Source organism: Heterodontus francisci, chromosome 30 (assembly GCF_036365525.1).
Source record: "Heterodontus francisci isolate sHetFra1 chromosome 30, sHetFra1.hap1, whole genome shotgun sequence".
NCBI lineage: Eukaryota > Metazoa > Chordata > Chondrichthyes > Heterodontiformes > Heterodontidae > Heterodontus > Heterodontus francisci.
In genome coordinates this window covers 3,199,660-3,225,507 of record NC_090400.1, presented here as the reverse complement: position 1 = coordinate 3,225,507, position 25,848 = coordinate 3,199,660, and the positions used below count along the sequence as shown (strand labels likewise).

The 25,848-nt window shown below is 42.1% G+C and overlaps 1 protein-coding gene across 8 annotated transcripts in view; it reads right to left on the bottom strand.

Moving 5' to 3' along the window:
- Nucleotides 1-25,848, bottom strand: part of LOC137346547 (protein CASP-like) — a 734,295-nt gene that overhangs the window by 588,365 nt on the left and 120,082 nt on the right. For all 8 annotated transcript variants that reach the window (XM_068010023.1, XM_068010028.1, XM_068010027.1 and 5 more), the window contains exon 2: nucleotides 5,136-5,246. In XM_068010023.1, coding sequence (XP_067866124.1) covers nucleotides 5,136-5,246 — 111 coding nt within the window. The remainder of the gene's footprint in view (nucleotides 1-5,135; nucleotides 5,247-25,848) is intronic.

Sequence of the window (25,848 nt, the reverse complement as noted above, 5' to 3'; positions counted from 1 at the left end):
AACCGATTTGAAATCAGCCTGGCTTTTTACTGAAATGACTGAAAAAGACACAGAATGCCCTATTCTTCATTGGTGTTTTACTTCCGGGTGAGGCTTCTTTTGTCTCTAAGCTATAAGACTAAACTTGCTATTACTTTACTAAATTACTAACTAGTTAACTAAACAAATGAATAAATAAGGATAGACAGACATGGCAAGGTAGCCATGACTGCAACACGTGAGAGTTTGTGGAAAGCATTGCGATCCTGGACGTATGTGTCTGTGGCTTGAGCAACTTTGGCTCAGAGTTATTAAGCTGGAGACATTGCAGGGCAACAGGGAGGGGTAAGAGTTACCTCAACATTTTGTTCCAGGAGGCAGTCACACCCCATATGTTAAGTAGAACTTTAGAATTGGTCAATGGACAGGGACTGGAGGGTGTAATTGAGGAAGGCAGCTATGGGAATCCAGGATGTAGCAATGGAGAAGCCTCAGCTCTTGACTTTGACCAAAAGGTACAAGGTACCTGCTGCTACCTGTGTAGATGAGATCAAGGACTGCAGTGTGGATGTGCAAACTGACCATAGCACCATGGTGCAGGAAGCCATTCAAGTTGGGGGAGTGAAAAGGAATGTCGTTGTGATCGGAGACAGTATAGTCAGGGGAACAGATACTGTTCCTTGTAGCTGCAACGGGAAGTTCCAAAGGTTGTGTTGCCTGTCCGGTGCCAAGGTTAGAGACTGTACGGATAAACTAGGATGTACAACCTTAGCCATACATGATGTGGATGTAGGAGAATTGTCTCCTATAAAACAGCATCCTTATCGCTTAAGACCAGAGAAACAGGCCCAGGTGAAAGCAGAAATCCAACACATGTTGTAAAACTGCCTAATTGAACCCAGACAAAGCTGCTGGAGTTCCCCAGTCGTGTTAGTGCTTAAGCCTGACGTTTCAACTAGATTTTGCAAAGATTACAGACAAGTTAATGCAGTAACAAAGGCAGACTCCTACCTAATTCCTCGCTGGAAGACTGTATTGACAGAGTTGGCAGTGCCATGGTTTTCACCAAAATAGATTTGTTAAAGGGATACTGGCAGGTTCCTTTAACACCCCGAGCTAAAGAAATATCGGCCTTTGTCACACCAGATGTTTTTTTCCAATGCCAAGTGATGCCACCCGGGCTAAAAAGTGTCCCAGAGACTAATGAACCAAATGGTACACAGTGTTCCTAACTGTGTGGTTTACCTTGATGATGTGCTGGTGTACAGTGACACTTTGAAGGACCACTTGGAACAACTAAAAGCTCTATTTAGAAAAATAGTCGGCTGATTTGGTGTTAAACCTTGCCAAAAGTAAATTTGCAAAAGCACGAATAACCTACCTGGGACATACAGTAGGGCAACGACAAGTGTTGCCAAGAACAGTAAAAGTACAAGCATTGATGGAGTTCCTGCCCCTAAGACTAAAAGAGAAATAATGAGGTTTTTGGGGATGCGTGGTTTCTACCATAAGTTTGTACCAAATTTTAGCACCATATCTGCTCCACTGATGGATCTGCTACAAAAAAGGAAAGCCAAGATAGTGTGGTCAAGCATCTTTTGAGAGGCTGAGAGCCATTTTGATCAATGGCTGCCCCAAATTTCACTAAGCCCTTCAAGGTAGCAATTGATGCTAGTGACCTGAGGGTCAGTGCAGTCCTGTTACAAGACAATGAATCAGGCATAGAAAGGAGAGTGGGATACTTTTCCAAAAAGCTAAAGCAACACCAAAAGACTCAACAGTGGAAAAAGATACCCTGAGATTACTACTAGCTCTTAAACATTTGAAGTATATGACCACCACAACTGCAGAGACACACTGGTATGTACTGATCATAACCCCCTAAACCTTTGTGGAAAAATTCAAAAAACAGAACTATTGCCATGGAGTTTACTATTACTGCCCTAGCACTTAAATAATTTCCACACTGCAGAGAAAAATATGGTAATTGCTGATACTTTGTCTAGAATTTAACTTTGTTTTGAATTCTGAGTACAAAGATGCTACAAAGCAGAATTGTATTAGTTACAGGTAAAGAGTGAATGAGAATGAGTGTGTAAATGTGTTTTCGTATATTTTTTCATTTTTTTCCCCCCATTCTTTATAATGAAGCACATTTAAAAATGGCGCTTCATTCCTCCAATGATGGAGGTGTTATGAAAGTACTTCCATTTTTTAATATTTTGTGAAGACTCGTGTTTTAAAATTGTTGAAATCCATCGTCTGGAGGACTGAAGGGATTTTTTTTTAAAAAAAGATTACTGGAAGGACGTTGGGACTTTGTTTAAAAACACTTACTGGAAGTCACATGTCTCCAGCTAAGTAAACAGCAGCTGCCTTCTGACTATGGGAGTTGTTTACAGAGAAGTGACATGTCAAGATTTATGGTGGTCAAGAGTTGGTTTCGGTTTGGATATTGTTTTGAGTCAGTTGAGTTTGCAGCCTGCTGAGAGAGCACCCAGTTCATCCTTTCTCCAACTCTGAGAAATCCTGAGAATCCAGTGCGTGATAGCAGAAACCCCTAATGCCGCTTTTATCCTGGAAAGCCTGCCAGACTAGTCATCGGCATCGCCGGACGAGACCTGCTCCAAAAAGATCCAAGTGACAGTCGTCTACGCATATTTGGGACACCAGGATAAAGGGGCAACTAACATCATTCTATATTGTCTCCTTTCCCTTTAAGAATTAACAAGTATTTGGCCAGAGTTTTTTTTTGTAAAGAAATCTCTGCAGAGAAAACCTCTATTTTTGTCTCTAACCTGTGTTTGATTATTTTGGGCTAATTTTAGAAGGGAACTTTCATATTTCAATCTATGTGTAATGCATCTTTACTGAAGAGGTCTTGTTCAATAAACAACAAAATTATGAATTTATGAAAATAACCTGGTTGGTACATTTTAATCTGAAATAAAAATAGAGTATATAATTGGCTATATCAGTATCTGGGTAAACATTTCAATATATATCGTGACCCATGGAGAAATGGAACTAGAGAAAGACAGTACACTCCTCCTGCCTCAGTCATAACACCATTTATTAAGATCATGTTTTGTTCAATTTTTTTTTTCATCATAACCACAACCAAAACATATTCTCATATTTTACTTAGTATGTGATTTTTTTTAAAAATAGTTTCTACTTCAATCATGATCCAAAGGGCAAGTAAATTGCTCTGCAGAGAACTCTGAAATATATGGATGCTGCAGCTCTAGCATTCTTCTTCACCTTACATCAGAACAGTCATATTCCCAATGCTGGTGCTTTAGCAGCCTTCAATCTAGAGTGGCTTTCTTCTTTTAGGGTTTACTTTGCTCACTTCAGGTCATTGCTAATCTCCATCACTGCATGCAAAATGGACACAAGTATTTTACAAACTCGGTCACAATTGAAGCTTCAGGCATCCCAAGTTTTATCCATTACTCCTCATCTTGTCCCCTCTCCCTCACTACAATCTTTTCTGAAGTTGCCTCAGAGTCTCTGGCTTTAATGTAGTCAGTGAGGAAGCACTATCTGGGGACACAGAGTTCTATTGCAGTTTATAAAATATAACAGCAGGATTCGCTCAGCCCAAGAGCAATAATGCACTGGAGGCACAGCTGGAAGGTTGCAGATGCAGACCCACGATCACAAGTGCTAATGTAAAGAACAGGAAAACAGACACTTTTGACCTCCTCAGCAGCTAATTGCTTGGAACAAGTTCATTCAACAACATCTTGCATTTACATAGTGACTCCTTCTTTGGCCTCCTTATCTCGAGACAATGAGTAAGCGCCTGGAGGTGGTCAGTGGTGTGTGGAGCAGTGCCTGGAGTGGCTATAAAGGCCAATTCTAGAGTGACAGGCTCTTCCACAGGTGCGAAAGAAAAATTTGATTGTCGGTGCTGTTACACAGTTGGCTCTTCCCTTGCGCCTCTGTCTTTTTTCCTGCCAACTGCTAAGTCTCTTCGACTCGCCACACTTTAGCCCCGCCTTTATGGCTGCCCGCCATATATTATAGTGACTATAATGTAGTAAAAGATGATTTACAGGAGCATCAGACAAAATATAACACTGAGCCACATAAGAAGATATTAGGGCAGGTGACCAAAAGCTCGGTCACAAAAGTACGTTTTAAAAAGAGTCGTAAAGGAGGCAGAGAGGTTTAAAAGAAAGAAAAAGCCTCTGATAGTGGGGTTTAGGGAGGGAATTCCAGAGGCTTCAGAAGGCTGAAGGCATAGCTACCAATGGTGGAGCGTTTAAAATCGAGGATGCACAAGAGGCCAGAACTGGAATGCAGAATTCTCCAATTCACCTGCCTGTTGGTCAAGAATGATGTATCGCCTAAGGGAAATTCCAATATGGAAGGAAAACTACCTTAAAAATGCTCTTCTCCTCTCTACCACCCAGGTGGTTCAGCCGGCATACGCACAATCTACAGTAGTACTGAACCATATAAATTGCAATGGTCAATCCCTGGTTTGTGCTGCAATTAGCATCGCTGGGAAAACACAGAGAAAAATTAGCCAGGGCTCCTACATTTATACAAGACCCCTGATGGAAAGTGCTGTGCAGGAACATTTTCGACAAACATGAGCTAAGCTGTGCTATAATTTTCCTTCTCTTCCTCAAAACCCCTCCTGTCACTCTGTCTAGGTTCACATTACAAACAGATACTTGAGAGAGGTACCAGAGTCCAGTGGAACTGCACCTCACTATGATTCAGTGCTTTCAGGACAGGAGCAAAAAGGCAGAGTCATCTTCCAAAAACAAAAAGTCACCAACAGTTTGATGTAATTTTAAACAAAAGAACATGCAGAAACTTGCGCCCACAGGCTGAAAACTGAATGCTCCATTCTTACTAATGTAACTGATGACAGAAGAAAAGAAACTGATGAATGTAATGGGGGAGCTATACAAAGCACAGCAGAAGAGAAATGTTCGGCATCCTCAAAGCAGCTGGTACTCTAAAATATTTCATGTGGGATTTGCAGGCTTCAAACGTACTAAAGCACTAACAAAGTATTACATTTCTGGTAACAAGAAACTGATGCCATCACCAGTTATCAAGTCAGATCTGGCAACCAAACCATTAATTCACCCAGTCTCATACAACACACAGTACAACTTTCCTTTACCCACCTCTGGTGTGTTCTTCTTAAATTCTCGACTTTCATCAATAAGTCGTTTTCTGGACTGTTCGCTCTCATCCTGTCGATTGGCCAATACCGTAGCAGTGGCATCAAGTTCTCTCTGTAGAAAAAGAACAGGAGTCAGGAAAAGAAACCGGTATTGGCTTAGAAGGATATTCTGTAGATCCAACAACTAAGCATATCTTAGAACAGTAAAGAAAACAAGTAAGTAGTCTGCTACTAAGCTACACAAACCAGAAGGCTGACTCCTTAATCATATTGAGAATTAGCTAATCTCAGCAGGCTGGCAGTAGAAGCACTGCAATTTGCAACCATTTCCCTCGGCTAGGGTAGGGGATGTCAGGCAGTATTCTCAGTGCTGTTCGAGTGACTCCTGTGGAACGTGTGCATGTATGATCAGTGAGGGTAGGATCAGCTTGGTGGTGATGCCACCCACTGTTGATAGGCCTGTTCAAACACACTGCTTGCAGTAGGATCCAACATCAGGAATGGTCATATGGGTGAGATACTTGTGCGTTATCTCTACCTGTGATACCATCACCCAGCTTGAGTCACTACCTTCTGGAACAATTGGTCAGTGGGGAAATAATGAAGAAATGTGCTCTAAATACAGAAGATATTAAGCACAAGGAAAGATACCGAGCCCCTCAGCTTGTCTCTTTCTACACCAGATGCATAGAACATTTCACAAATACACATCAGAAAATATTTTAAACTATTTGGAAAAGCAGTATGGTGATTTCCCCTGTATTGAATTACTTGCTGATGAATAGCAGCATTTGCAACTAAACAAGATCTGTTTTGAGGGAATCTGCATGGAAATAAATGGAAGATGACTCCCATAATATGAACATTTGAACTTCTGTAATTATTATTTATTTAGCAAATACAAATCACTGGAGCCAAGTGATAGCCCCCTCATTTTTTGAGTTTAAGGTGATTAGTCTGTCACTTAGTCTGTACAGGGTATACTCCTCGATAATGTGCAGCATTGTTTGTGTCTCTCCACAAATGCATAAGGGGTTTGTGCTGAGGCACAAGCAGTGGAGGATGGCTGCGCAAGGGCTGTCCTGAACCTGTTCAGCAAGCACTACTCTTGCCATGGTAGTTCAAAACCTGCCATACTGTAACTGATCTGCTGTTTCTCACAGAAGGTAAGGAAACAACCTGAAGTACTGGAACAGTGCAGTACTTTCATTCCATCCAATTTTCTATCTGCTTTTTGCATCACAAAGCAGCACAATCCATGTGTTCTGTCCATCAAGCCACAGTATGGTTGAAATTCAACTTATCAATATAAAAATGCAAAATAAAGTTCATGAGAAAGTAATGCAGAGAAACATATTCTATGGATAAGGAATAAATTGGGGGGAGAGCCTGAGTCATACCTTCCAACACATTCTCCCACATCCAAAGATGTTCCATAGTCCCTCCACTGCTATTTCTGAGGCTAGTAATACTTGCCAATGCTGCTGGTTTAAATATACAAAATCAGAGGGATTCTAGTAACATTGCCAGCTGTACAAAAGTGCAGCCATTAGCAACCATCTGGCGTTGAGACATTTTTGGCACTTTGTAACTCTGGCTTGGTGGAACCGTGTAGGTACTTTGACAGAAATTGCTTTCTTCTTCTGCCAGTGTGAGAAAAAGTGCCTGTCGTCCATCACAATCGGAAGTGGAGTTTGTGATATTAAACAATGTTTGAACTGATCACAGCCTCCCTCTAGTAGCCTGCCCATAGCACAGGTCGACCTGAACAAAAGGAAAAAAACAACAGCAAGCAGGTGGTGAGAAAAAGCTAGAGGGGAGTACGAGAGAAGAAAAATCGTGAAAGTATATCGAGAAAGTAAAGAGAAACAAAACAGTTGATGAGAGATGGAAGAAAGGACATAGGGAAGAAAGAGAAAACCAGATCAGAAGCACAAAAGCAAAAAAAATAGCTCTTGGTGAAAGTGGGCTTCATATGATGGTTGCTTGTTAGCTGTGCTCGTGTTCACCCAGGACAGTACTGCTTATTCACGCATGTTATTCATAAATTTATATTTCCCCAATTTTACACTAGTTTATTGGCATCATAATATTTCATTTGATTTTCTGGGTCACAGCACATGCCAAACACAAATTAGTCAACCTGCTTTAAAATCTTCTGCAACAATGGTTTGATAGTTGCAAACTCAAAATACTTGGCAAAAGGTCCCCCAATACATCAGGTGGTTGAGTACAGTAATACTGAGTGAAATTAAAGCCAGACAGAACTCAGCTTTTGAAACGTGGGTGCACTTTGGGATGAAGTATCTTAATACTACCATGAGGGAGGTCCAAAGAACAAGTTACTGACTTCAAGAAGAAAATCACTCTCTGTAGAGGGAAAAATTCTTTTGAAAACAATGATTTAAATAACATTTCACCTAGAAATATTTGAATATTTCAGGATCCTAGAGTGCACAAAGAGGCTCCATCGTGTATTTATTTTAAAGCTTGCATCAAAACTGTTTCACAAGACAGCCCCTCAACTAAGTACATTTTACTTTATCGCCAAAAGTCGATTCAATAAATCATCCTAGAGTTACAGTGATCTGGTTCCTATTTTAACAAAGAGGAAATTCTTTGTTAAGCCTATCTAGAAGGGTCACTGCCTCTCTTTTTATATGAACCTCCATCCAGAACACCTCTGGAAGTTCTGCCTCTGATAAAAATAAACACTGAGAGAATAAGGAATTTGGTATTCATTACATGCACAGGTCCCAGCACCCTCCATATCTCCAGAGGCCAGCTGCAAATCCTGAGTGGAGAAAAGGTTCACCTACAACTTTTTGTAGCCTTGTGGACTCTGGATTGTGTGCAGCAATTTGGCCATCTATCAGGACTTTGATCAATTATAACTAAGTCAGAGATTATGGTTTCAAACCAACCTTTACTTCTTGCAGTTTGTAATTCAATTTCAGTTTCTTTAAAAAGTCTTAATCCAGTGCAGCAGAAAGATTTAGGTATCAGATACTCGAATCCTGAAAGGTTGTGGACACAGTCATTAAGGCAACAAATGAGATTTTGGATTTAACAGTATCTCAGAATTGTTAAAGTGCAGGAGGAGGCCATTCGGCCCATCATGTCTGCACCGGCTCTCCGAAAGAGCAATTCACTTAGTGCCATTCCCCTGTAACCCTGCATATTCTTCCTTTTCATAGAAAAGTCTAATTCCCTTTTGAATGTTTCAATTGCTTTATACTAAATGCAATGGTTAGTAACATCTAGTCTATGGTGGGCAGTTCTGGGCTCCTCACCATGGAAGAGATTGAACAGCTCTGCAGGAAGTCCAATCAGATTATCGGTACAATTACAGGGATGAGGAGTTCTGAATCATGAACAACTGGGGATGCACTCAAACTGGAAAACACTGAAAGGGGAATACACGGATGTTCAAAGTGATAAAAACTGAAATGGTAAACATAAATGGATTATTTCCATTGGTAGGTCAATCAAAAACAGTCACGATCTGAAGTTAAACACCACATATAGGAAGCATATAAATGATCTGGACTCAGTTACATGAGGCACAAGATGTGGTTAACTGTGAAGAGAACTATAAATGACTTAAGGAGTACAAAACAGTAAATTTGTGTATTTTCTTGCTTTGTTTGTCCTCCCAAAATGTACTACCTCACACTTCTCGGAATTGATTTCAATTTACCACTTTTCTGCCTACCTGACCAGTCATTGATATCTTCCTACAGCCCCTAGCTTTCATTCCTCATTACCAACCAGAAGGCCAATTTCCATATTATCTGCAAACATCTTGATCATAATATAACGCTTTTCATGACCGTAGGATGTCCCAAAGCATTTTACAGCCAATGAAATACCTTTGAAGTGTAGTCGTTGTTGCAAATGTGGCTGCCAATTGCAAACAGCAAAGCTCCTGCCCCTTACCCTAAATCTATGTCCCCTGGCTCTTGACCCCTCCACTAAGGGAAAAGTTTCTTCCTATCAAATCTATCAATGGCCCTCATAATCTTGTACACCTCAATCATGTCCCCCCTCAGCCTTCTCTGCTCCAAGGAAAACAACCCTAGCCTTTTCCGTTCTCTTCACAGCTGAAAGGCTCCAGCCCAGGGAACATCCTGGTGAATCTCCTCTGTACCCTCTCCAGTGCAATCACATCCTTCCTATAGTGTGATGACCAGATACATCAGGAAAAATACTTACTCCAGTCAGTGAGGCAATACCTGGAGGGCATAATTTAAGATTACCACCAAAAGAGGAATGCAGAATTTATACTGAGGTTACAGAGAAGGTTGGGACATGGAACACCCGATCAGAAGCTGTGGTGAAAGCAGAATCCAGAATATCTTTTAAAAAGGGAAATGGGTAAATATTTCAAAAAGAAAAATGTAAATGGCTTGGGGCTACCGGAAGGGACTACGTGCCTAACTCTTTCAGAGAGGTGTAATGGCTCAATGGCCGCTTTCATGCTGTAAAATTCTATGACTCATGGTGATGAGAAAAACTTTCCCAAGTGTTTCCAGAATGTGCCACAAATGGTGATCAAATCATTTATAGCATTCAAAATGGTACAAAATAACTAGTTAAAAGGAAAAAAATTAGAAAACAGTATGGGGAAAAATTAAGGAAAATTGGATTCTTTCATGGGAGAAAGGAGGGAAATGGGATTGTGACATATCATCACCACCACCCCCACCCCCCCACCTCTCATCCAAGAACACCTACATTCAGTGCAGACAAGAAGGCTGAATTTATGTGCCTATGTTTCTGTGGCCTCTCCAAGTTTGCCATTTAACAATCCAAAGACTCAAACACAAAATCTAGACTGGCAGGCCATTGCAGTGCTGAGGGACTGCTGCACTGTCAGAAGTGCCGTCTTTCAGGTGTTAAGCCGAGATCCCATGTGTCACCTGAGGTGGGTGTAAAAAAAAATCCTTGGAACTGTTTCAAAGAAGGGTGGGGGCATTCTCCTCAGTTAATATTTACCCCTCAACCAAAGTTACAAAACAAACTATCTGGTCATTATCACATTGCTGTGTACAAATTGGCTGATACTCTTACAAGAGTGATTACACTTCAAAACATACTTCATTGGCCATAAAGTGCTTTGGGACAAACTGAGGTCATGAAAGTCGCTATTTGAATGCAAGTTTTTCTTTCAAGTCCCTCAAGACACACTTAGCTGGTCTGTTTCCCAAGATAGATTGATTTCACAGCCCTGGATCATTTTTGTGGATTCAGTGAGTTCATCATGCTTTCAAGGGATATGGGGTGGTGATTTTGACAATCGTTTCAAACTAGGATTCAAAGAACACATACCAGGTCATTCACATAATTTCTATATGTATTTGACTACATGAGGAGCAATGAAAGATTCTGTACAAGACCTCTCTTGTAATTCTCTGGCCATCTGACATGCTGGAGAAAATGTGGTAAGCTAGGCATTCTCTCATGCCATTTTATAGTCATGCCACAGGTTTAAGAATAACAGGATGGGATAGAAACAAGACCAGTCCAACACAGCACTGTGTGCTGTGGCTACTGATACAAACTGATGTAGGACAGATACCTTCCGTTTCTTTTTGCTGCATATCAATATGTACTAATCCTTTGCATTGGGCCGACACACCTCCACACTCCAACTGACGAACACGATGACGGAAAATAGCCCAAATGGAAAGAATCAAGTAATCTTTCCACCTTAATTAGCAAAATACATGCAGGTATGGTACTGTCCCCTTCACTAAGTTGGAGATTGTCCTAATTGGTGCAGATATGGTTCCTCTTTGGCTGCCCTTGGAGCAGTTTCTTGCTTTATTCCTTCCTCTCTGCAGGATTCTTAGTCACTACATTTCCTGATTTGCTGGGGATCTACTCCAGTCAGCCCCACTGTACAAAATTTTTTGGTTCCAGTTGTGTCATTTTTCCTTGTGATGAGTGGACTCTATTCTACCCATTGTACACAGCAGGTAATAGTCCTCATCTTTTGTGTCAGGTCTTTCCTTTGAATGCCTATTATTCGGCCAAGCTTTTGGTCATCTGTCCTAATATCTCGTGTCTCGGTGTGTTAAGTTTTGTTTGATAACGCTCCTGTGAAGCGTCTTAGGACATTTTAATACCTTGAAGGTATTATATAAATACAAGTTGTTATTGCACCCGTGTTCCAGTGCTCTTAATATTAAAGAGCTGACAGCTGGAGACCCAGATTTTGTAGGTCTTGTAAACTAGTCTTGGGTCTTGACTTCCAATAAATATGCAGACCCAGATTCTCCCCCATTGAGCCATAGGCAGAGCTGGTGGTTCAAGTTGAATGAATAAGTCAAAGACATTTTTTTTCTGATGGGATTCTGTGGTATATACTTCTGCGATCCTATTCCATTTTTCCATCAAAAATTACAATCCAGTGGCCTTATCTGTACAGCACTTGATATTATAGAAGTGCCTTAGTCCTCCAAAGTTTCAGCTCTAAAACTTGTAAGGCATCACCTGACAATTTGAAATCAGTCCAAAAGGTAGATAACGCTGGATACACTCAGCAGGTCAGTCAGCAAAATCCACACCTGAAACATTAGCTCTGTTTCTCTTCACATATGCTGCCTGACCTGCTGACTGTTACAACATTTTCTATTTTTGTTTCAAATTTCCAGCATCTGCCATTTTTTTTCAGTCAAAAGACTGTTCAAGAGATTGTACATGATTCATTGTATTTAATCTGCAATGTTTCTTTATGTTTAATAAACTATGTTTTCTGTTGATTACCCTGTTCGATCTCCATAGACCTGCAATTTTATTTTCTTCAAGTGTCCATCCAATTTCCTTTTGAAATCATTGATCGTCTCTGCTTCCACCTTCCTTATAGGCTGCGAGTTCCAGGTCACTGCCACTCACTGCATAAAAATGTTCTTCCTCACATCCCCCTGCACCTCTTCCCCAAAACTTTAAATCTTAAACTTCATGAGTTACACTTAAAGAGGTAATGCGCCCAAATATATATTAATGGCTTCTATCACTCATATTTAAAGCAAAATGTGAAGCTGCTTCAAAACTTTACATACACATACCAAAAAAAGCATTACCAGTAATTGACCTGAATAGGATTTTTAAAGTTAAAGTTAGTGATACTTTTGTTTTAATTAGTAAATTTTTGCCAGCTTTAGCCTACTGTTACTCTGAAAGAACAAAAGAATTTTCACATATAGCATCTTTCCTGTCCACAGGATGTCACAAAGTGTTTTACAGTCACTGAATTGCTCCTGAAGTAACTGATGCAATGAAGGAAATCTCTGCAAGGCAAAATGCCAGAAACAGCAATGAGATAAATAATCAAATAATCTGCTTTACATGTTGGTCAGGACACTCTCCTGCTCTTCTTCAGATACTGTCATGGGATTCTTGCATGCATCTGAGAGGGCAAACAAGACCTCATTTCACGATTGGCATGCAATAAGCCAGCTAATCTCAGCCAGCATAGCAGTTGGCCTTTGTACCCAATACAGCAATGCATTAAACTTTTAGTTGGATGGACAGCAGTAATTTGTAAAAATGCATTTAGAACTAAACTGACTGAGCCAGAATGCACACAAGCAATATTGTGTCCAAAACTATCTAGATACCATGGCCTGCTGTTACTGTAAATGTAAAATATAAACTACTCTACTATTTTGTCATGTAGTCTTATATATTGCAGTATCACATGAAGATAAGTTAACTATGTGATGAGTTCACTATGAAGAACTACTGCATGCTCAAGGACTGTCAGGCAATCGCTAACTAATGTTCAAACTATAGATTTATAAAAAATAACCTGCACAAATTGACATAGAATCAGAGAGACAGAGGACATACAGATTAGGGATCTATTGGGTATGATTGTTATCCAGTGGGGAGGGGGAAGCTGACCTTTTATCACAAATAATACATATGGTTGAGTTCATCCATTGAGAAAGAAAATTCTTCTTGATGTTTAAGAGGTCAGCAAATAGGAATAAAGTGAAGTCCACCCATCACAGACTATGGAGATGTAGCACATACTAATGTCACAAAAGACTGAATGTTTTCTGAAAACAACTGAACACAAGCACTAGTGTTATCACTAATATCACTGTGACTGCTGAGACAATTTAAATTGCTTAATTTAGGTCTGCTGCAATTGATAACACCATGATTGCGAAGAAAACACTTAGAGCAGGAGATTCTGCAAGATGTAGGTGAAATAAATAACTACCAATGATTTAAGGAATGGAAAATAGTGGCGTGAAAACTGTTCGCAACTTGTGCCCTGTAAATTACAACCCGTGGCATAAAACGTCTTATGAACCACAAAAAAGAAACAGCTCCTTTGTTAAATTATTCACTGCTAAAACCACCACTGCAAGTGGTTTTCACAACAGTTTCTAGTCCCAAGATGGTATCCAATGTTATGTAAGGGTGTGCAGAGCATACAGTCATAGAGAGATACAGCACTGAAACAGGCTCTTCGGCCCACAGAGTCTGTGCTGACCATCAACCACCCATTTATACTAATCCTACATTAATCCCATATTCCCTACCACATCCCCACAATTCTCCTACTACCTACCTACACTAGGGGCAATTTACAACGGCCAATTTACCTATCAACCTCCAAGTCTTTGGCTGTGGGAGGAAACCGGAACACTCGGCGGAAACCCACACGGTCACAGGGAGAACTTGCTAACTCTGCACGGGCAGTACCCAGAACCAAACCCGGGTCGCTGGAGCTGTGAGGCTGCGGTGCTAATCACTGCGCCACTGTGCCGGCAAGCAGGGCTATAGTAGGCAGAATCACAGTTGTGGTGTGCGCTGAAAGAAAAAGGCAGCAGATATAATCATATCCCCAACTTGTTTGGCCAACTCAAAAAAGAACAGTACAGCACAGGAACAGGCCATTCGGCCCTCCAAGCCTGCACCGATCTTGATGCCTGTCTAAACTAAAACCTTCTGCACTTCCGGGGACCGTATCCCTCTATTCCCATCCTATTCATGTATTTGTCAAGATGCCTCATAAACGTCGCTATCGTACCTGCTTCCACCACCTCCCCGGCAGCAAGTTCCAGGCACTCACCACCCTCTGTATAAAGAATTTGCCTCGCACATCCCCTCTAAACTTTGCCCCTCGCACCTTAAACCTATGTCCCCTAGTAACTGACTCTTCCACCCTGGGAAAAAGCTTCTGACTATCCACTCTGTCCATGCTCCTCATAACTTTGTAAGCATCTATCATGTCGCCCCTCCACCTCCGTCATTCCAGTGAAAACAATCAGAGTTTATCCAACCTCTCCTCATAGCTAATGCCCTCCAGACCAGACAACATCCTGGTAAATCTCTTCTGTACCCTCTCCAAAGCCTCCACGTCCTTCTGGTAGTGTGGCGACCAGAATTGCACGCAATATTCTAAGAGTGGCCTAACTAAGGTTCTATACAGCTGCAGCATGACTTGCCAATTTTTATACTCAATGCCCCGACCGATGAAGGCAAGCATGCTGTATGCCTTTTTGACTACCTTATCCACCTACGTTGCCACTTTCAGTGACGTGTGGACCTGTACGCCCAGATCTCTCTGCCTCTCAATACTCCTAAGGTTTCTGCCATTTACTGTATACTTTCCACCTGTATTAGATCTTCCAAAATGCATTACCTCACATTTGTCCGGATTAAACGCCATCTGCCATTTCTCCGCTCAAGTCTCCAACTGATCTATATCCTGCTGTATCCTCTGACAATCCTCATCACTACCCACCAATCAACCAACCTTTGTGTCGTCCGCAAACTTACTAATCAGACCAGCTACATTTTTCTCCAAATCATTTATATATAATACAAACAGCAAAGGTCCCAGCACTGATCCCTGCGAAACACCACTAGTCACATCCCTCCATTCAGAAAAGCACCCTTCCACTGCTATTCTCTGTCAAGTACGATATTTACTCAAGTGTGAGTGACCAGCAAATTAAGAGATAAAAATCATCATCTCTCTGCTGATTGTGATGCCCTCAATTTATTCACATACGGTGGCACATTTTCTCATATTACAGCTTAGCTGATCTGTCATAAAATGTACATTGGTCTACAATTTCTCTGAATCAGTAAATCTTATATTCCAACATGAGTCTAAGGCTCCGAGTGATTTCATCGTGCTTATCAAAATGAGGCCCAATAAGTTCATGCGGATACAGCGTTTGCCATTTCAGGCACCCAGTGTCAGGTACAGCACAACAAGATACAGAGTAATGTATCCCGAGGCTTACTCTAGCCAAAAATGAAAAGCTACCTGCTTCTGAACTCCTCAGAATCCTAGGCTCATTACATACACTACTATAACTGTGGGCACCAAAACCTTGCTGGCAGCATTCACAAGCTAGCAGCAAAAATATAGCTTGACGTGGTCACCTGCAGAAGGTGGTGGCACTTCCACCAAATTAGTGACAGCAGGCAGCTCCCATGGCATTTCTCTGAAATTGTGTGGTTTTGCTTTTGTGGGTAAAACATGCACAGAATATATGAAACAAACTGTGTAGTAGCAGGGAGGCAGTGCACGAGTCTATTGTTTTCTGCGCTAAAGAATTCAAATTATCCAATAATTCAAAAAAAGTGGCAAAGTGGGAATTTAGTCTTTAAAAACAATTCAAATGATCAGATAATTAAAAGTGATTAATATAATGTAGTTGCTGTTTCTTTTGGGCCTCCTTATCTCGAGAGACAATGGATATGCGCCTGGAGGTGGTCAGTGGTTTGTGAAGCAGCGCCTGAAGTGGCTATAAAGGTCAATTCTAGAGTGACAAGCTCTTCCACAGGTGCTGCAGAGAAATTTGTTTGTCGTGGCTGCTGCACAGTTGGCTCTCCCCTTGCGCCTCTGTCTTTTTTCCTGCCAACTACTAAGTCTCTTCGACTCGCCACATTTTAGCCCTGTCTTGTTGCTGTTTGGTTAGCAAACAAGCCATTGTCCGTAAATAATGCTGATGTGCACAAAGTTACAGAAATGCCAGCTGTGGTTTGTAACTGAATTTGTTGACACTGATTTCTATAAGCTGCTTGTGACCTTAACAAAGTGAGGATAACTACTGTAGACCTGAGTACAGGAACATGTGCAGCACTGGTTTTCCTTAGTATGTTCTTTTTTATAAGCAGTAATGGACTAACTAAACCAGTCAGAAAATCCAGAGGAATATTGTTGGGGCAGCATTCACAGAGATTTGTTGCTGCTACTTCATTATTAATTTCTTCCATTTATATAACATATTGCCATATCAAAATATCTCAAAGTGCCACACACAATTAAGTATTTTGAAGTGGCTGTTAGGACACAGGTAGCAGGAATACTTGGTGTAAGCATCTCATTCTGCATATGGAACGACGAAATGAACTATTTTAGAGATATCCCATAGAAATCCCCAGGTAAAATGTCAATACAACATACTGAAGTTAACTCTTTCTTGTCTGAATCTTCATAGATTTCAGGACCCAAATACTCTATTTTTAACAATCTATTTTTAAAACATTGTCTGTAAAGGTACAAAAATACATGAATCATAGATTACATTCAAAATTTTCTTTTTAAATATTGGGATGGATATTTATCAGAACAGTTTGTACATCAGTGTGTAAAATTGGAACAAAATACACGTCAAATATTACAGTGACTTTGCTTTATGTCGAAGTTGTATATGTATGTGATGATTTCACTATTCTGTACTTAAAAACATGAGAAATTAGGGAAACTATTGCAGTCTTGGCCTCATTTAGTTTTAAACATCCTAATCATGCCAATATTAAATGCTCACTTATTCTGGCCCATATCTGCAAGTGTTTGTAATCAATTTTAAATTAAGCAGAAACGGCAATGCAGAAAGCTTGAATAGTTAATACGTCAAGTACCTGTACAATTATGAATTGGTGACATGTTTACAGGAGCTCACTTCCCTTTGCTGACTTAGTTATTATACTACAACACAACTCTTTCACACATTTTTGCAAAAGAGCAGAAACAATTTAGACGCATCAAAACTGAAGACAGTGGTGACACTTGGCACTAAGTAACATGCACACTCATCCCAAGGTTTGTGCAGATGAAACCCAGGACAGCCTCTTATAGTAGGTGCAGATCACTGCTGGGTGCACGCTGCTATCAGTTTTTCTTTCCACAATCCTAATCACAACTGACATCATCGGTGACAAAACCAGCCCACAGATGCCCTCCCAGGATCTATGACAATGAGTCAAAATGGCAGAGTGTCACAGTTACGATGGCAATCATCTATACAAAAAACTTTTGAGTCACATCTTAATCGTGGGAAAGTCACCTGGGACATATTTTGTGCCGGATCTTTGGGTTAATAACAGCAAGAAGGACATCAGACCTTTGTGCTAGTATCACATGATCCATATGTTTTGTTTCTGCATTTTTTAAATCCAGAAAGCTGGAGCTGAAGAGCATGTTCAATGAACAGGTGCAATAATGCAGACTTGAAAACAATCTGTTTTTTTATAAAAATGTCTATGTGACAAAGAAATCATGCAGTTGTTTCAGGTCAGCTGATGTTGTGGCAATTTTGGGGTATAAACATGCTTTACCGGAAACGCAGCTTCACACTCGCATCCAATTTTACCCAGGCTTTGTGGCTTCAAAGGAGCAAAGTCAATCTCTTGAACTAGTTAATTGCAGCACCAAATCTTTCCATTTTAAATTTACTGAAACAAAATATTATACTAAAGTTGGTTGAAATTTGAAACATTTGATAATGGCTTTGTTGCAATATAGTTTCCTTTTGTTGTTAAAGGTTTTGAAAAATCATCACTGAGATATGTTCCAACTTGTTCAGAACACCTTGGTCTCAGATTGCATGAGAAATTCTGGCAGAAAGACCACCATCCAAAAGCAGGAATTTCAAACACTTGAATTGTGTGACTATGTATTTTCACAATGTACCTTATTCTGTTCAGCAATAAAAATGTGACAGTAGTTCAACGCACCACACAAACGGCATAGGTCAGCACACTATTCCCCACACAGAACACAGGTCAGCACACCATTTCTCCACACAGAACACAGGTCAGCACACCATTTCTCCGCACAGAACACGGGTCAGCACACCATTTCTCCGCACAGAACACAGGTCAGCACACCATTTCTCCGCACAGAACACAGGTCAGCACACTATTCCCCACACAGGACACGGGTCAGCACACCATTTCTCCGCACAGAACACAGGTCAGCACACTATTCTCCGCACAGAACACGGGTCAGCACACCATTTCTCCGCACAGAACACAGGTCAGCACACTATTCTCCGCACAGAACACGGGTCAGCACACCATTTCTCCGCACAGAACACGGGTCAGCACACTATTCTCCGCACAGAACACGGGTCAGCACACTATTCTCCGCACAGAACACGGGTCAGCACACCATTTCTCCGCACAGAACACGGGTCAGCACACCATTTCTCCGCACAGAACACGGGTCAGCACACCATTCTCCGCACAAAACACGGGTCAGCACACTATTCTCCGCACAGAACACGGGTCAGCACACCATTCTCCGCACAGAACACGGGTCAGCACACTATTCTCCGCACAGGACACGGGTCAGCACACCATTCTCCACACAGAACACGGGTCAGCACACTATTCCCCGCACAGAACACGGGTCAGCATACCATTCCCCGCACAGAACACGGGTGAGCACACCATTCCCCACACAGAACACTGGTGAGCACACCATTCCCCACACAGAACACGGGTGAGCACACCATTCCCCACACAGAACACGGGTGAGCACACCATTCCCCACACAGAACACGGGTGAGCACACCATTCCCCACACAGAACACGGGTGAGCACACCATTCCCCACACAGAACACGGGTGAGCACACCATTCCCCACACAGAACACTGGTCAGCACACCATTCCCCATACAGAACACGGGTGAGCACACCATTCCCCACACAGAACACTGGTGAGCACACCATTCCCCACACAGAACACGGGTGAGCACACCATTCCCCACACAGAACACGGGTGAGCACACCATTCCCCACACAGAACACTGGTCAGCACACCATTCCCCATACAGAACACGGGTGAGCACACCATTCCCCACACAGAACACTGGTGAGCACACCATTCCCCACACAGAACACTGGTGAGCACACCATTCCCCACACAGAACACTGGTGAGCACACCATTCCCCACACAGTACATCGGTGAGCACACCATTCACCACACAGAACACTGGTCAGCACACCATTCCCCATACAGAACACGGGTGAGCACACAATTCCCCACACAGAACACTGGTTAACACACCATTCCCCATACAGAACACGGGTTAGCACACAATTCCCCACACAGGAACAAAACTCTCGAAATATGACCACGTATTCTCATATCTGGCCTCTTGATAACACCTTTTTGTAGCTGTTGCCTGGATCCTAAAGATATATCAAGTGCTATAAAACGGATATCTGAATTCCTTGTGGTCAAGGTCCTACAAACAGGCAGCTAGTGGTCTTCTTGATCTACTCTGCTTACTTGTCACCAGCTGCTTAATCCAGGTCCTCATGCAATATGTTTTAATAAAGGGACACGCCTGCCATGAGGTCTCCCCTTCAGTCCAGAGCTGTTTCCTGCACACTGGGAAACCAAACACAAATTCTGTCACCACTTTGCCAAACACCTCCATTTTGACCGCAAGCGTGCCCCAAGCTACTTGTTGCTCTCGACGTAAACTCCCATTCTGACCTCTCATCATTGGCCTTGTACACTGTTCCAATGATGCTCATTGCAAGCTAGGAACAACATATTTTATATTTATTATGGAGTGTGGGTGTCACTTATCCAACCCTAATTCCTCTTGAGGAGATAGTAGTGAGCTGCCTTCTTGAACCACTGCCGTATGTGTGGCGAAGGTACTCCCACACTACTGTTAGGCAGGGAGTTAAAGGATTTTGACCCAGCAACAATGAAGGAATGGTGTTATAGTTTCAAGCCAGGATGGTGTGTGACCTCGAGGGTAACTCACAGGTGGTGTCGTTCCCATGCGCCTGCTGTCCTTGTCCTTCTAGGTGATACAGGTCATGTGTTTGGGAGTTGCTATTGAAGAAGCCTTGGTAAGTTGCTGCAGTGCACCTTGTAGATGGTGCACACTGCTGCCACTTTGTGCCGGTGAGGGAGCGAATGTTTAACATGGTGGTTGAGGAGCAAAGGGGCTGTTTTGTCCTGGATGATGTCAAGTTTCTTGAGTGTTGTTGAAGCTGCACTCATCCAGGCAAGTGGAGAGTATTCTATCACACTCCTGACTTGTGCCTTGTAGACGGTGGCAAGGTTCTGGGGAGTCAGAAGGTGAGTCACTTGCCACAGAATATCCACCTGCTCTTGCAGCCAACGCACTTATGTGGTACATCAAGTTAAGTTACTAGTCATGGTAAACCCCCTCCCCAGGATGTTGATGGGGGACAGGTGGAATTCAGCGATCGCAATGCCATTGACTGTCAAGGGGACATGATTAGATAGTCTCTTGTGTGAGATGGTCATTGTGCAGCCCAAATGTGACTTGCCATTTATCAGCCTAAGCCTGAATGTTGTCCAGGTCTTGCTGCACGCGGGCATGGACTGCTTCAATATCTGAGTCGTCGCAAATGGTACTGAACACTGTGCAATCAGCGAACATCCCCACTTCTGACCTTTTGATGGAGAAAAGGTCATTGCTGAAGCAGCTGAAGATGGTTAGGTTGAGGACACTACCCTGAGGAACTCCTGCAGCAATGTCCTGGGACTAAGATGATTGACTTCCAGCAACCACAACAATCTTCCTTTGTGCTAGGTATGACTCTAACCAGTGGAGAGTTTCCCCCCTGATTCTCATTGACTTCAATTTTGTGGCTCCTTGATGCCGTACTCAGTCAAATACTGCCTTGATGTCAAGGGCAGTCAGTCTCACCTCACCTCTGGAGTTCAACCCTTTTGTCCATGTTTTGACCAAGTCTGTAATGAGGTCTGGAGCTGAGTGGCCCTGGCAGAACACAAACTGAGCATCAATGAGAAGGTTATCGCTGAGTAAGTGCCACTTGATAGTACTATCGACTATACCTTCCATCACTTTGTTCACAATTGAGAGTAGATTGAAGGGGAGGTAATTGGCCAGACTGGATCTGTTCTGCTTTTCGTGAACCAATTATACTGCAGTCATATTCCACTTTGCCTCCTAGACACCCTGCAACCCTCTGGTCTAAACAATGACCTCAGAAACTTCAGACTCCAGGCATATTCTCATTTTCAACTCTGTTTTAAATTTAGTCTGACCCCCAGGTATTTCATCGCGCTCACTTTCTCACATCCGACCCCAGCCTTCCCACTTCCTTTTCCACAGTTACAGACCATTAGCTTCTTTAATGACCTGTCCATTACTTGACTCAGATGATCTGCTACATCATCCCCTCATGATTCTGCTATGGGTTTGTCTGCTTTTTTAATATCGGTGTATCTCTCCCCTCCCCTTTTACTAATTGCATTAATATGCCTGTCCATCTCTTATGTTGCAGTTTACAAAACATTAACTTGTCCGTTCTCTCCAAGGATACTAACTGACCTGTGCGTTTCTGGTAGACGCTTGTTTTTATATCATGGCTGCCTGCTTGAACATGGAAAACTCAATGAAATGAAGAAAAAGAACTTAGAATTCTTTTAACTTTGTCTATTAAAAAGGCATTCAAACATTGAAATTTCATTTTGTCAAAATCTGTTTCCTTTCCCACATTAATGCAATGTAATTCAGGAGCCTCCTGCAATTCTGGACTCAAATCCACATTTACATTGTATTAATCTAGTCTCCATTCAGGGCTGCTATAGACCGATTCAAAGGAACACAACCTCATGATGCATTTGCCTGCAGGCTAGGGAACATGACAACAATATCGCTTAGGTGCAGTAGGACCTGTACAGCTGGATGGGTTGCACCTCAATAAGGCCGGGACCAATATCCTCAGATGGGGTTTTGCTTATGCTGTCAAGGAGGGTTTAAGATAACTTGGCAGGGCAATGGGAACCCAAGAGTAGATTGAGAAGGGAGAGAAAGAAAGCGGGAAACGGAAGGCTGAAAATTATTAAGTGTTCGGAAGGCAGAGGAATGGTATATACTTCAATGCAAGAAGTCTAGGGAATAAGGCAAATGAGCTGAGAGCATAGATTGACAGTATATTTATTATAGCTTTTACTGAGACAAGGCTGAAAGGAGGGCAGGAATGGCAGCTCAACATTCCTGGTTTCAGGGTTTTCGGGGGAGGGGGATAAAAAAGGAGGGAGAGTCACAATATTGATTAAAGAAACAATTACAGCTCTGAGGAGGGATGATATGAAAGAAGGGTCACCAAATGAGGCCCTATGAGCTGAACCGAGGAACAATCACACTACTGGGAGTATACTATAAACTTCCAAACAGTCAGAAGACAACAGAAGAGCAAATATGTAGGCAAATCTCAGAAGTGCAAAAACAATAAGGCAGTAATCGTGGGGGATTCCAACTACCCTCATACTAACTGGGATAGAACTGGCGTGAAAGGCACAGGGGGAGCAGAATTCTTAAAATGCATTCAGGAGAACCTTTTTAGCCTATGTAGGAATCCCAAGACAGAGGGTGGTTCTGGACTTAATTGTAGGGATTGAAGCTGGGCAGGTGGAAGGGGTGATCATAATTCAATTAGATTTATGGTCGTTATGGAAAGGGACAAGAATAGACCAGGAATATAAGTTCAATTGGGAAAAAGTTAATTATACTAAGCTGAGATGTGATTTAGCTCAAGTGGACTGGAAACAGCTAGCTAAAGGTAAATCAATGCCAGATCAGTGGGAGGCAAAGAGGAGATATTGAGGGTGCAGAGCAAGAAAGTTCCTTAAAGAAAGAGGGTGGAATGAACAAATCCAGAGCCCCTTGGATGTCAAGGGGCTTAAAGAGGAGGATAAAGAAAAAAAGGGAAGCTTATGACAGATACAGAGGGCTCAATACTGCAGAAAACCTACAGGTGTATAACAAGTGTAGTGGTGAAATTAAAAAGGAAATTAGGAAAGCAAAGGCATGAGAAAATATTGGCAAGTAAAGACAACAAAAACACAAGGACTTTTTTATAAATACATAAAGAGCAAGGCAATAACTAGAGAGAGAGTAGGGTCTATTAGGGACCATAAGGGTAGGAATAGAGGAACAGGAGTAGGCCATTCAGCTCATCAAACCTGCCCTGCCATTCAATATGATCATGGCTGATCATCTACCTCAATGCCTTTTTCCCACACTATCCCCATATCCCCTTATGTCATTTGTATTTAGAAAGCTGTCAATCTCTGCTTTAAACATACTCAGTGACTGAGCTTCCACAGCCCTCTGGGGTAGAGAATTCCAAAGATTCACAACCCTCCGAGTGAAGAAATTTCTCCTCATCTCCGTCCTAACTGGCTTCCCCCTTACTTTAAAATTGTGTCCCCTGGTTCTAGACTCCTCAACTAGGGGAAACTTACCTGCATCTACCCTGTCTATCCCTTTAAGTATTTTGTAGGTTTCAATGAGATCACCTCTCATTCTTCGAAACTCTAGAGAATACAGACCCCGTTTCCCCAATCTCTCTTCATAGGACAGTACCGCCATTCCAGGAATTAGTCTCGTGAATCTTCGTTGCACTCCCTCTATGGCAATAATATCCTTCCTAAGTTAAGGGGAACAAAACTGCATACATTACTCCAAGTACGATCTAACCAAGGTTCTATACAATTGAAGCAAGACTTCAGTCCTCTTGCAATAAAGACCAACATACCATTAGCCTTCCTAATTGCTTGCTGCACCTGCAGGTTAGCTTTCAGTGACTTATTGACAAGGACACCCAGGTCCCTTTGTACACCTCTTACCATTTAAGAAATACTCTGCACATCTGTTCCTCCGACCAAAGTGAATAACCTCACATTTTTCCACATTACATTCCATCTGCCACATTCCTGCCCACTCACCAAGTCTGTCCAAATCCCCTTGAAGCCGCTTTGCATCTTCCTCACAACACACATTCCCACCGAGTTTTGTGTCATCTGCGAACTTGGAAATATTACATTTGGTCCCCACATCCAAATCATTGATATATATTGTGAGCAGCTGGAGCCCAAGCACTGATCCCTGTGGTACCCCACTAGTCACAGCCTGCCAATGCGAGAATGACCTGTTTGTTCCTACTCTCTGCCTGTTAACCAATCCTTAATCCATGCCAGCATATTACCTTCTATCTCATGTGCTTTAATTTTTACTAACCAATCTCCCATGGGGGACTTTATCAAAAGTCTTCTGAAAATCCAAGTATACCAAGTCCACCAACTCTCCTTTATCAATACTGTTAGTAATTTGCATGTGAAGGTGGAGGACACTGTTATGCTTCTTAATGAATACTTTGTGCCTTTTTTCACAGAGAGGGACGATACAGACATTGTAATCATGGAGAATTGTGAAATTTTAGGTGAAATTAACATGGTCAGAGAGGAAGTATTAAGCAGCTTAACATCTTCGAAAGTGGATAAATCCCCAGGCCCAGCCGAAATGTATCCGAGGCTGTTAAGGGAAGCAAGAGAAAAAATAGCGGAGGCTCTGACCATCATTTTCCAATTCCCTCTGGCTGCAGGTATGATGCCAGAAGGCTGGAGGACTGCGAACATTGTACCATTGTTTAAAAAGGGAGGAAAGGATAGTAATTACAGGCCGGTCAGCCTAGCCTCAGTGGTTGGAAAATTATTGGAAAGAATTCTGAGGGACAGAATAAATCTTCATTTAGAAATACACAGATTAATCAAAGACAGTCAACATGGATTTGTTAAGGGAAGGTCGTGTCTGACTAACATAATTGAATTTTTGAGGAGATAACAAGGGGAAATCAATGAAGGTAGTGCATTTGATGTAGTCCATATGGATTTTAGCAAGGCTTTTGCTAAGGTCCCAAATGGCAGACTGGGCACAAAAGTAAAAGCCCACGGGATTCAAGGCAAGGTAGCAAGTTGCATCAAAAATAAGCTCAGAGGCAGGAAACAAAGGGTAATGGTCGATGGATGTTTTTGTGACTGGAAGGCGCTTTCTAGTGGGACTCCACAGGGCTCAGTACTAGGTCCCTTGCTTTTTGTGTTGTATATCAATGATCTGGACTTGAGTGAAGGAGGTATGATTAAGAATTTTGCAGATGATGTGGTTGATAATGAAGAAAGCTGCAGACTGCAGGAAGATATCAATGCACTAATCAGGTGGACGGAACATTGGCAAATGGAGTTTAATGCGGAGAAATGTGAGGTAATGCATTTGGGGCAGGCTAACAAGGCAAGGGAATACACAATAAATGGTAGGATACCGAGAAGTGTAAAGGAGGGGCCTTGGAGTGCATATACACAGATTCCTGAAGGTGGCTGGACAGGTAGGTAATGTGGTCAGGAAGGCATTCGGGATATTTGCCTTTATTAGCCAAGGGAGGTTTTACTGGAACTTTATAAAGCACTAGTTAGGCCACAGCTGGAATACGGTGTACAGCTCTGGATACTGCACTATAGGAAAGATGTGATTGCACTAGAGAAGGTATGAGGATGCTGCCTGGACTGGAGAATTTTAGTTATGAGGAAAGGTTGGATAGGCTAGGGTTGTTTTCTTTGGAACAGGAGGAAGCTGTGGGGAGACCTAAT